At 34.0% G+C, this 13,497-nt stretch overlaps 1 protein-coding gene across 5 annotated transcripts in view; it reads left to right on the plus strand.

Annotated features, from left to right (window-relative positions):
• Window positions 1–13,497, plus strand: part of Numb (NUMB endocytic adaptor protein) — a 178,292-nt gene that overhangs the window by 104,223 nt on the left and 60,572 nt on the right. For all 5 annotated transcript variants that reach the window (XM_071607692.1, XM_027931517.2, XM_071607693.1 and 2 more), the window contains one exon: window positions 6,670–6,810. In XM_071607692.1, coding sequence (XP_071463793.1) covers window positions 6,685–6,810 — 126 coding nt within the window. In that variant the 5' untranslated portion in view covers window positions 6,670–6,684. The remainder of the gene's footprint in view (window positions 1–6,669; window positions 6,811–13,497) is intronic.

Raw genomic sequence — 13,497 nt, forward strand, 5'->3', positions numbered from 1 at the left:
TAGGAGAGCACATACTAAGTCACTGGAAGAGGACTTACTTTGGAGAATTGTGCATAATTTCATGTAGCTGGAATTTAGTATGTGAATTGGGATTAGTGAGAGAAACCTACTAAAGGATGGAGCAGTTTGTACTTTATCTTATAGGTGATGTAAAGCAATTGGAGGATTTTTAAGTGGAGTAGTTACCTGGTCAGATTTATGTTTTAGAAAGTACTCTGGCAGTAGTCAGGAGAACAAATTGAAATGAATCTCTGCTGGAAGCAAAGAGACCAAGTAATAATCTTTTGTAATAATTTAAACCAAAATGTCTCAAGAGAGTGGAACTGTTAGGATGGGAATCCAAAGATACCAATGAGGTAAAATCAGAGTTATAGATGAGAGGAAAAATGAATCATCAGACACCTGGCTGGACCAAGTGAATAAGTGGGTAGTTGTTAGGACGCAGGGTGGGAAATTATGAAGAAGGGACTTATATGCTTTTCGTTGAGTTCCAGCTTAAGCAAAGATAGAGATGTTTTCTATTTTCTTTATTTATATTCATGTGTATTTTTATTTTTATTTATTAGCAATACTTCAGCTCAAACCGAGGGCCCCATGCTTGCTAGGCAAATGCTCTATCATTGAAGCTATACCCCTACCCCTATGTATATATTTATATTTTTATTCTAATTAGTTATACATGAGAGCAGAATGCATGTCGACACATTGTACACAAATGGAGCACAACTTTTCATTTCTCTGGTTGTACACAATGTTGAGTCCCACCCCCTGTGCAGTCATACATGTACATAGGGTAAAGATGTTCATCTCATTCCACCATGCCCCCTTCCTTTCCCTCCCTTCCTTTGCCCAATCAAATTTCCTCCATTATCCCTATGCACCCCCCACCTGCCCCCATTATGGGTCAGCATCTGCTTATCAGAACATTCAGCATTTGTTTTTTGGGGGGGATTGGCTTACTTTGCTTTGCATGATATTCTCCAACTCCAGCCATTTATCTACAAATGCCATGATTTTATTCTCTTTTAATGCTGAGTAATATTCCATTGTGTATATGTACCATAATTTCTTTATCCATTCATTTATTACAGTTTAACAATTGTGAATCGTGCTGCTATAAACATTGAAGTGGCTGCATTACTGTAGTATGCTGTATTTAAGTCTTTGGGGTATAGACCAAGGAGTAGGATAGCTGGGTCAAATGGTGGTTCCATTCCCAATTTTCTAGGGAATCTCCATACTGCTTTCCAGACTGGTTGCACCAATTTGCAGTCCCACCAGCAATGTATGAGTGTACCGTTTTTCCCCCACATCCTTGCCAACACTTACTGTTGATTGTATTCTTGATAACTGCTATTCTGACTGGCATTAGTTGAAATCTTAGAGTAGTTTTGATTTGCATTTCTCTAATTACTAGAGATGTTGAACAATTTTTCATATATTTGTTGATCAAATGTATTTCTTCTGAGAAGTGTCTGTTTAGCTCTTTGGCCCATTTATTGATTGGGTTGTTTGTTTTTTTGGTGTTAAGTTTTTTGAGTTCTTTATATATTCTGGAGATTAGTGCTCTCTCTGACATGTGTGTGGCAAAAATTTGCTCCCCAAATGTAGGCTTTCTCTTCATCTCATTGATTCTTTTGCTGAGAAAAAGCTGCTTTTTAGTTTGAATCCATCCCATTTATTGAACCTTGATTTTATTTCTTATGCTTTATGAGTCTTGTTAAGGAATTCAGGGCCTAACCCAGCATGATGAAGATTTGGGCCTACTTTTTCTTCTATTAGGCATAGGGTCTCTGATCTAATTCCTAGGTCCTTGATCCGCTTTGAGTTGAGTTTTGTGCCTGGTGAGAAATAGGGGTTTAGTTTCATTTTGCTGCATATGGATTTCCAGTTTTCCCAGCACCATTTGTTGAAGAAGCTATTTTTTCTCCAATATATGTTTTTGGTGCCTTTGTCTAGTATGAGATAACTGTATTTATGTGGGTTTGTCTCTACATCTTCTATTCTGTACCATTGGTCTACAAGTCTATTTTTCTGCCAATACCATGCTGTTTTGTTACTGTAGCTTTGTAATATAATTTAAGTTCTGGTATTGTGAAGCCTCCTGCTTCACTCTCCTTGCTAAGGATTGCTAATTGGCAATTCTGGGTCTCTTATTTTTCCAAATGAATTTCATGATTGCTTTTTTCTATTTCTATTTTGATGTGTTTCTGTCTGGTTTGGGTATCAGGATGTGATCAAGCCTCATATAATGAATTTGAAAGGGTTCTCTCCTTTTCTATTTCATGGAATAACCTGAGGAGTATTGATATTAATTCTTCTTTTAAGTCTTGTAAAACTCAGCTGAGAGTCCATATGGTCCTGGGCTTTTCTTGGTTGGTAGGCTTTTGATGACGTCTTCTATTTCCTTGCTTGACATTGATCTGTTTAAGGTGTGTATGTCCTCCTGGTTCAGTTTGGGTAGGTGGTATGCCTCTAGAAATTTGTCAGTGTCTTAAGGTTTCCTATTTTACCAGAGTATAATTTTTCAAAATAGTTTCTAATTATCTTCTGTATTTCAGTAGTGTCTGTCATGATATTTCCTTTTTTAGCAAAAATTTTAGTAATTTGAGTTTTCTCTCTTCTTTTTTTTTTAAATATTTTTTAGTTGTAGGTGAACACAATACCTTTATTTTATTTACTTTATTTTTATGTGGTGCTGAGGATCGAACACAGTGCCTCACACATGCTAGGTAAGCACTCTACAGCTGAACCACAACCCAGCCCCATCTCCTTCTTTTCTTTAGGGTGGCTAAGGGTTTGTCAATTTTATGTATTTTTCAAAAAACTAGTTTTTTGTTTTGTCAATGTTTTGAATTATTTCTTTTCATTGATTTCTGCCCTAATTTTAGTTATTTTCTGTCTTCTGCTTCTTTTGGTATTGGTTTGTTTCTCTTTTTCTAGGGCTTCGAGCCATAATGTCAGGTCATTTATTTGTTGACTTTTTCTTCTTTTAATGAATGAACTCCATGAAATGAACTTTCCTCTTGGCACTGCCTTCATAGTGTCCCAGAGATTTTGATATGTTGTATTGGAGTTCCCATTTATCTCCAAGGATTTTTAATCTCCTCCCTGATGTCTTCTATTATCCATACATCCTTCAGTAGCATATTATTTAGTTTACAGGTGTTGGAGTAGCTTCTATTTTTTATTCAATCATTGATCTCTAATTTCATTCCATTATGATCTGATAGAATGCAGGGTAGTATCTCTCTTTTTTTGTATTTGCTGAGACTTTCTTTGTGGCATAACATATTGTCTATTTTGGAGAAGGATCCATGTGCTGCTGAGAAAAAAGTGTATTCGCTTGTTGATGGATGGAATATTCTATATATGTCTGTTAAGTCTAAATTATTGATTATTTTATTGAGTTCTATAGTTTCTTTGTTTAATTTTTGTTTGGAAGATCTATCCAGTGGTGAGAGAGGTGTGTTTAAGTCACCCAGTTTTATTGTGTTATGGTCTTTTGATTCTTGAAGTTAGAAGGGTTTGTTTGCTATAAATAGAGTCCCATTGTTTGGGGCATAGATATTTATGATTGTTATGTCTTGTTATGTATGATTCCCTTAAGTAGTATGAAATGACCTTCTTTATCTCTTTTCCCTAAGTTTGGTTTGAAGTCCAGTTTATCTGATAAAAAGAGGAAACCCTTGCTTGTTTACGCGGCCCGTGTGAATGATACGTTTTTTTCTCATCCTTTCACCATCAGTCTGTGGATGTCTTTTCCTATGAGATGAGTCTCTTGAAGGCAGCATATTTTTGGTCTTTTTTTTTAAATCCAATCTGCTAGTCTATTTTTTAATTGGTGACTTTAGGCCATTGACATTCAGAGTTATTATTGAGACATGGTTTGTATTCCTGGTCATTTTGGTTTATTTTTGGCTTTTACCTTGCCTTCGTTTTTCCTTTGATTGGCCTTTCCTTTAGTGTAGTTCCTCCCTTGGCAGATTTTCATTGTTGTTTTTCATTTCCTCCTCCTGGAATATTTTGCCAAGAATGTTTTGTAGTGCAGGCTTTCTTGCTGTAATTTTTTTTTAGCTTTTGTTTATCATTGGAGGTTTTTATTTCATCATTAGATCTGAAGTTTAACATTGCTATAAGGTTATAAGATTCTTGGTTGGCATTCATTTTCTTTCAGAGCTTGGTATGTTTTGTTCCAGGATCACCTGGCTTTGAGGGTCTGGGTTGAAAAATCTGCTGAGATCCGAATTGGTCTTCCCCTATATGTAATCTGATTCCTCTCTCTTGCGGCCTTTAAAATTCTATCCTTATTCTTTATGCCAGGCATTTTCATTATAATGTGTCTTAGTGTAGATCTGTTGTAATTTTGTGCATTTGCTGTCCTGTAAGCCTCTTATATTTGATTTTCCAATTCATTATTCATGCTTGGGAAATTTTCTGATATTATTTCATTGAAGAGATTGTGCATTCCTTTGAAGTTTGAATCTCTGAGTCTTCCTCTATCCTGATAAATCTTAGATTTGCTCTTTTAATGTTATCCTATAATTCTTGGATATTCTATTCGTGGTTCCTTACCATCTTCACTGTGTTGTCAACTTTATTTTCAAGATTATATATTTTATCTTCATTGTCTGAGGTCTTGCTTCCAAGTGATCTTGTCAAGTGATCTCTTTGTTGGAGTGATCAATTTTTGCCTGAATTTTCTCCCAGATCATTTTAATTGTGTACATTTTGAATTTCTTCTCCTGTGCTATCAATGGATTATATTTTTGTAGTATCTTGATTGGTTTGGGGCACTTTCCTCACTTGTTTTTCATGATGTCTATGTGTCTTCCTCTCTTGCAGTGTAGATCTGAGGTATTGCAGCTTCTACCCTATTGTCTTCTACTGTCCCTGCAGGTTACCAATACCTTACCTTTAAGGGGGTATCAATGTTCCAGCACCCAGTGTAACCAATATGTAGCAATAAATCAATTAGCTTCTATTTTGACATTTACTGTTTTGTTGCTATAAGCAGAAATGATGAGTTTGGTTATATTCTACCATATATATGGTCAATAGGTCTGCATAATGGTGTACAGTTTCTAATGGTAGACAGGGAAGGGAGTAGGATGTGAGAATATAGAGGTATTAGATTATATGACTAGGGAAAGGGTAACCAAAAGAAGTTGGCTGTTAGCAGGAGAAAAAAGAGAGTCAACCTTGTTACCCCTGCAACAGGACGATGATTGTTAGCACCCCTAGTAGAGATACCTCTGGTGCACCCAGACCCACAGGGACCTTGGTGACATTTTACCAGGTCATGATTGTTGTCCCTAGATAGAAGCCGTGACGTTATGGCTTTGGTTGCAGCTGCTGTGTCAAGCCTGTAGGTACCTTGATGTTGGGCTGTGGAGCCACACTCTGGTGAATAGGGAACCGCATGGGTACCAGGTATTCCTCCCCATACAGGCATGGGGTGTTCCTCTCTGCAGAGGCTGCCAGTGTTTGTGGGTCAGGCCTCTCCTGTATATATTTTTAAAAGTGATTTGAAAAGAATATAACAGGATATGTTTTCAAGGAAGGTTATGGAATAATTTTTGGAAGTTTATTAGATTAAGATAGACTCTCATTTTGGTACCTTTTGGAATGAGTAATCTGCTTTTATTTATTTTTAGAAGGTCCATAGATTTTTATATTTTTTGTCTGAAGTTTTACTTATAATGCGTGGTAAGCTTGGCTTGTCTCTGCAAATTAATTTGGCATATTATTTCTGCTTTGGTATTATACATTTTAAAATACAAAATGATTTGCTCAGAATGCAAACTTTGATTCTCAAGTCTTTCATTACGGTCATGTGGAAATTAATATTCCTAAGAATATGGTTTCTTTTTGTAATTTTGTTACATCATTTCTGGAGTTAAGATCACTTTGAGGCTAGTTGAGGTTCTTAAATCCTTCTGAAAAAGAATGAGCCATGCTTCTTAATAGAAAATTAGAGGTATTAGTTTCACATTTTGAGATTTTTCTCTTTTATAAAGGGACAATTATTCTATCACGTTTATTTTGTGTCTTGAATGTTGTTTCTTATCAGTTAGTTCGTCTTTTTCTTCAGATTAATTTAGTCCTGGTAGAACTTTTTCTTCTTTATGTTGAAAGAAAATTTTTCATCCTCGTCATAAAATATCTTTTATGAAAAGATGACTACAGTTCCTGCTTTGCCTATTGTCTTTCAATAATAAGTCAAAAAGATCCCCAAGTTTCTGAATGATATTCTTCTTAACAAGTTAGCATAAAAGTTTTTAGAAATTGTTAAATAGTCTATACTTTGGCCTACATGTAAAATTTTCATTTTCCAGAAGTGAGAATTAATTTGAGAAATAGATCAATAAGGAGAATTTCTCATTGTTTTAGGAAATTAAATGTTTGAAATTTCTTAAAATAATATTGTTTCAATTCCTACTTGAAATTGTTGTAGTTTCTATAAGGACTAGTATTGTAGTTGTCTTTTAAAAAAAAAAAATGATTTGTTTGACTTATCATTCTAAAAGGAAATATACTAATTGCTCATTTCCTCTTAAGCCAAAACCTTTAAATTGGGGCATTATGTTTTTACTAGTATGGTATCCTAAGTTTAAATAAGTAAGAAAATCATAACTTCTTTTTCATATGTCTTTTACTCTGTCACAGGTTATAAAAATTAAGATGAACAAACTACGACAAAGTTTTAGGAGAAAGAAAGACGTTTATGTTCCAGAGGCCAGTCGTCCACATCAGTGGCAGACAGATGAAGAAGGAGTTCGCACTGGAAAATGTAGCTTCCCAGTTAAGGTAAAAGCTGATGCTTATGTAAATCTATGTGGTGAAAAAAAAAATGTGAAGACCTATTAATTAGGACAATTAAAAGAGAACCCTCCAAAAACGAATTTCTTCATATTCTGCTTCAATGATGGAATTAAATGAGAAAAAATAAATTACAATTAGTGTTTTTTCTTTTTGTATTTAAATAAGAATTTTTGCTATTATCTGCAATCAGTACAAATACATTCACTTCTGATGAGAATACTAATCCTGAAATACATAAAGAGCCTGAATTATCAGGACTCAAATTCTTTTCAGTGAGATACGCTTACTAAGTGATAAGGGGGTGGGAGTCTACTTTGTTAAATACAGGTTTGGTATGTTCTAGAAATCTAAGGAGAGTTAATCAGAAGAATTAAAACAAAGGGAGTTTTCTCTTTAATATTATAATTTTTAATCATATAGAGGTCACTGCTTCTGTTTCCAAGGGTAGAAAATGGTACAGATGCACCTTCGGAGTTGGTGGCTTGAGATTAATGGGGTTCTATTTTCTCAAAGAAATAGGAAGTGAAGATATCTGTAGAAGAGTGAGTAGAGAAGTTGTGGGTGTGAAACTGATTTTGAGGACAGTAGAACAGTCACTGTGAAGAGTAGGAGAGAAAAGCTTAGAGGAGATAACCAAGTAACTAAAACTAGTTTCATCCTACTGTGTATGTTTAAATGTACTATAACTTGCTCATTATTAGAGTAATGATAAAGTAGTTTTCAAGCTCTGTCTTGCAATTCTATCTGTGACTGTAACAGATAAATTTTTAATGGAGGAAGAAATTAACATGACAAATGAAACATTACCTTTCCATACAAAACTTAATCTAGTGGTTCTCAAAGTGAATTCCCCAAAACCTTTTTCAGGAGTCCTTAGGTAGTCTCTTTTCCAGCCATGTGTCTGTTTGAGGTCAGACTTTCTTCACATACTTTTAATGGAAACAACATAGTGCAACAGCTTGAATGTTAAAAATATGGGAATCCAGTTTTCTTATAGTAAGCCAGATATTAAAGAGATTTTTTTAAATTTTTTTTTTTGGTGTAGATGGACACAACACAATGCATTTTTATTTTTACATGGTGCTGAGGATCAAACCAGCGTCCCGCCCATGCTAGGGAGAGCGCTCTACCGCTGAGCCATAATCTCAGCCCAAAAAGAGATCTTTAAATGTGATTAAATTGTCACTTTTCTCAGTATATTTTTTACTACATGTTATGTTATGGAAAATAGTTATTTTTATTAAAAATCTTATTTATGCTAACACACAATAGAGTTTATCATCATTTTTTAAGTAACATTATTATATTTTTTATGCCTTTATTTTATTTGTTTATATTTATGTGGTGCTGAGGATTGAACCCAGAGCCTCACACATGCTAGGCAAGCAGGCACTCCACCTTGGCCCTATTATAATTCCTTTTTTTTTTTTTTTTTTTTTTTGTAATGCTGGGGATTGAACCCAGGGCCTTGTGCATTCAAGGCAAGCACTCTACCAACTGAGCTATATCCCCAGCCCTATTATCATTCTTTTTAAGTGAGTTAAATATTTTAGAAGTTCTTAGTTTTAATTTCTTGAATAGTAATTGTTATTAGGTATAACTGAGATAAACAAAAACTCTTTGGGAGCCTCAAAGTAATGGGGTCCTGAGACCAAAAATTTTGAGAACTGATGATTTAAAGAGTACTTTTTATCAATTAAAATAATATACTAAGAATCTATCTATAATTGCCTAATAACATATTTTTAAGTGCTGCTATTAATTATGACTGTTAAATAATTTGGTAGAATCCAAGCCAATCCCTTGACTTATACTAAAAATTCTTAATCTTCTGATTACATAGAACATATAACATGTTAAAATGGACCCTCTATTGGGTATATTTTGGAGGTCACATTATCTTCACATTTGAAGGCATAGAGATCAAGGAACTGAATGCAGAATCATACTTGTTAGTTATGTTTATAAGTTAGTTTGATTATTTTAACTCACTGTTAAATGAGATGAAAGTGTTTTCTTATCCCTTTGTTTCGTGAGCTATAAAGCATTTATTCAGTTGTTCGTAGGAATTATGTGCAAATAGGATAAACCAGCTGGAGAATTGAGCATATGGATAGTAGAATTGGCATTTGTTTATCTCCTAGACCAACATTTTGTTCTATTAAATGATCTTTTAGATGGTTTAGAGGACCACACCTTTCTAAGATAAGGATTGTCATTGTGCTAGAAATTATAAGAGATATTTTAATAACAGGCATTTCTTATTTTACATGGAACTAAGAAACCATGATGGAGAAAGTAGACCTCCTACTTCTTTATTTCTAAGAGACTAGTTCCTAATCCATCTACCATTTAATAATCTGTGACTTCAGAGGCTCTGGTTGTGGAGCAGGGGTAGAGCCTACCTAGCACATGTGAGGCACTAGGTTCAATCCTCGGCACCATATATAAATGAATGAATGAATGAATTGTGTCCATCTATAATTAAAACTATTCTTTAAAAAAAATTTTTTTTAGTTGTAGATAGACAAAATATCTTTATTTATTTTTATGTGGTGCTGAGGATCGAATCCTGGGCCTCACATGTGTGAGGCAAGTGCTCTACCACTGAGCTACAACCCCGCCTAAAACTATTCTTTAAAATCTGTGGTTTGGGGTATAAAATGTTATGCCAAACTAGAAGTTGCTACATGTGATTTATCAAATAAAAATAAAATGGGAAAATAGAAATGAAATTTGAAAAATTTACTCTATACACATAAACTTGAAAAACAGGGATAAAACTGATAATATTCTTAAAATGACCAAAACTAACTCCTAAGAAACTAAAAGTAAATAGTATTAAATCTTGGGGAAAAAAAAAAGATTAAAAAAAAAAAAAAAGGAAATAGTGGGGCTGAGGCTGTGGCTCAGTGATAGAGCGCTTGCCTAGCATGTGTGAGGCACTGGGTTCGATTCTCAGTACCACGTATAAGTAAATGAATAAAATAAAGGTCTACTCATAAAAAAAAAAAAGAAATAGTATTAAACCTTAACAAAAGATAAAAGGCTTAATTTTAAGTTTGTTTTATAAACTTATAAATTCTTTTTATATATGTATTATTTAAAAAGACATAGAACATCAAAAAAGGAGATTAAGCTAAATTAATTTATAGATATCAATATAAAGCTCTGGATAAAACATTACAAACAGAATCCAGCAACCCAGTTAAGGAATAGTTGGGTTATCATTATCTAAAGATACAAAGTTAGGAAGCAAGTAACTTTTATATCTGGATGGGATAGTTCTTTACACACACACACACACACACACACACACACATACACACACACACTTGATTCTTATTAGGATCAAAGGAAATGCTGAAAACATAATAACAAGGAAAGCCAAGAAAACAATTATTTTTTATTTTCAATCTATACCATAGAGGTAGGCTCTTCTAACAGGGAAACTGGTTGAAGGAATGGTTATCTTATAGGCAACTATCAGTGTCAACTGTTCAAATGGTTATGATTTTTATCTTAGTTTTGTTAAGTGGTAGAACTCACTGACTGAATATTTTGAACAACCAACCTTACATTTCTGGAATCTCAACTTAATACCCACCACAATCAAGTTGAGTATATTACTAACTTTTATTTGTTAACATTTGTTCAGAAATTTTATATCTATCTTTGAGACAGATTGACCTATAAAGTTTCCTTTCTTGTAATATCCTTATCAGATTTTGTATTAAAAAATTGAGGCTGGATTAAGTTTTGGCAAGGCTCTGTCTACCTATGATTTGCTTCCATTGCTAGGGCATACATTTCAGTTGTTCCAGCTGAGAGCATGGGGTGTTCAGTGGAGCCCACTTCTCTTGTAGGTTCTGAACTAAGGTGAAAATAAAAAACTCATTTTGTTTAACATGTTCCTGCATTTCCTTTACTTCTTTTGAGTTGGTAGTTTCATAGGTTTGATCAGATTTAGCTTCAGTTCCCCCCATACCCAAAATATTCATTGGTGGTATGCACTGTTTTCAGGAGGCACACAGGCATGCCCTACCATGCCCCAAAGAAGACCAAAGTTCTATTATTAGCTCTATTAATTTATTAGTTACATGACCCCGTCTAAACCACTTAACTTTGTTGACATCTAGGGTAACATTTTTAAAGTGAATTTTTTAGGGCTGGGGTTGTGGCTCAGTGGTAGAGCACTTGCCTCACAAGTGTGAGGCACTGGGTTTCATTCTCAGCACTGCATATAAATAAATGAATAAAAAAAGGTCCATCAACAAATAAGAGAACTAAAAACTTCACTTTTTAATTTTTTTAAGAACTAAACTTATAAAATTATATTTAATACATTTGCTTATGTCGTGATTTGTTTATAACTATAAATTGTACTACAAATTTATAGTTAAAAACTAGCCTATTTTAATTTGATTTCACTATTCCTCTTTGGTTAAAGATACAAAACAAGGTTTGATATTGTTTTCTGCACATCTACATACTGTATTTTCTATATAGCATAGACTATGTATATGTGATAAGATACCTTATAATTCCTTATAAATTAATGATTATAATGTTACTTTTTATTAATGCTGGGAACTGCTAATGGTACAGTGTCTCACATCAGAGCTCTGTTTCTTCTCATGGATAATATTACCAAAGTGGGGGTTGGTATCTATTTTATAAATACTTTTTTTCAAGAATGGGAAAAATGATTTGATTCATTCAAGAATGAAATTCCACATAATAGTTTTTCTAAGTACATTTTTGTGAATAAAAGTTCCCTTACTCAGAGGGAGTTTGGGAAAGGAATACAGACAAAAGAAGTCCCAATGTCAAATATTTTAGCCATTAAAGCATAAGTCAGCTGCAATTCTTCAGTGAGGTAGTGTCTCAGAGAAGAAAAAGACCTTTTTAATAATGTTTATTTCAAACAGGCAAGTTTTTCTCATAGTCTAATAAGATACAGGCTGATTTCCATCTTCACATTTCTAAAATAGATAATACAACTGAGAGTCAGTCCAAATGCAGAATATTTTGTTCTCTGCATTCTACCAAGTTTCTTTTTGGTGGTTGTTGTTGGCATGAGTAGCCATATGTGACCAAATGAATTGATTAAGGTAGGTGATAGAATGAAAACCATTAGAAATTCTTAGAATCTTGTATTCATTCCTCAAATAAAGGGAACTCAAATATCATAAAAGCCTATTTTCTTTTTTGGGGGTGTGGGGGGTTCTATTTATGTATTTATATGTGATGCTGAGGATCGAACCCAGGGCCTCACACATGCCAGGAAAGTGCTCTACCACTGAGCTACAACGCCAGCCCATAAAAGCCTACATTCACCAGGTGTGGCAATTCACACCTGTAATCCTAGCAACTCAGGAGGCAGAAGGATCACAGTTTGAAGCCAGACTTAACACTTTAGTGAGACCCTAAGCAACTTACTGAGACCCTGTTTCAAAATTAAATAAAGATAAAAAGAACTAGGGATGTAGCTCAATGGTAAAGCACCCTTTGGTTCAATTCCCAGTACCTACATAAATAAATAAATGCCTACTTTTAAATTTTATTCTTAATTTGAAGTGAAAACACAGAGACTGAAGTTAATAGTAGAAATGAGCCTTAATAAAGAAAAAGAAAACACTCTGTGTGTGTGTATGTGTGTGGTGAGAGAGAGTGTAATATACATACTGACATACATACACTGGAGATAAGTGGGGAGACCCAACCAGAGACCCCCCAAAATTAAGTTGCGTACTTGTAATTTATGTTGATAATTTTGAAAATTTAACAAACTGAGTGTTTTAGGAAAATATATCTTATTAAAATAAACTGAAGTTTAAAAAAAAGAGAGAAAGAAAATTTGAATAGACTCCTAATAGTAGGGGAAAAGAAACTAGAGAAAGCTGTTATAAAACAAAAAGTAGGGCTGGGATTGTGGCTCAGCGGTAGAGTGCTTGCTTAGCATGGGCGGGACCCGGGTTCGATCCTCAATACCACATAAAATAAAGGCATTATGTTAAAAAAAATAAAACAAAAAGTATCTCTAAAAGGACTGGGTATAAATGGCTTCACAGGTCAGTTCTTTCAAATCCTCAAAGGATAATACCTATGCTATTCAACTGTATTAAACTGTGTAGGAAAAAAATGGACAGTTTTCACATTTTTTGCAACATTGATCTGATACAGCTACCTAACAAAGCACAAAAATAAAAAGAAAATTATAGATCAAATCCACTTATGACCATACATGAAGAATTAGTCATAAAAATAGTACCAATGGGACTGGAGTTGTGGCTTGAGTGCTTGCCTAGCATGTGTGAGGCCCTGGGTTCAATCCCTCAGCACCACATATGAATAAATAAATAAAGTAAAAAAAATCCATTGGCAACTAAAAAAATATTTAAAAAGAAAAGTACCAAATGGATTTTAAAAGTATACCAAAGTCCAAAGTAGAGTTTAACACAAGAATTCACAAATGGTTCAGTATTAGCAAATTTGATAAATATAGTTCATCACATTAATAGGTGTAAGAAGAAAGAGGACTTCATCATCACAATGAAAGCAAACTTGATTTTAAAACTTAGTACAAAGCTACAGAAATCAAATTATTGTAGTATTGGCATAAGGATAGACATATAGAACAATGGAATTGGATCTAGTGTCCAGGAATAA

This window comes from Marmota flaviventris, chromosome 2 (genome assembly GCF_047511675.1).
Source record: "Marmota flaviventris isolate mMarFla1 chromosome 2, mMarFla1.hap1, whole genome shotgun sequence".
Taxonomy (NCBI): domain Eukaryota; kingdom Metazoa; phylum Chordata; class Mammalia; order Rodentia; family Sciuridae; genus Marmota; species Marmota flaviventris.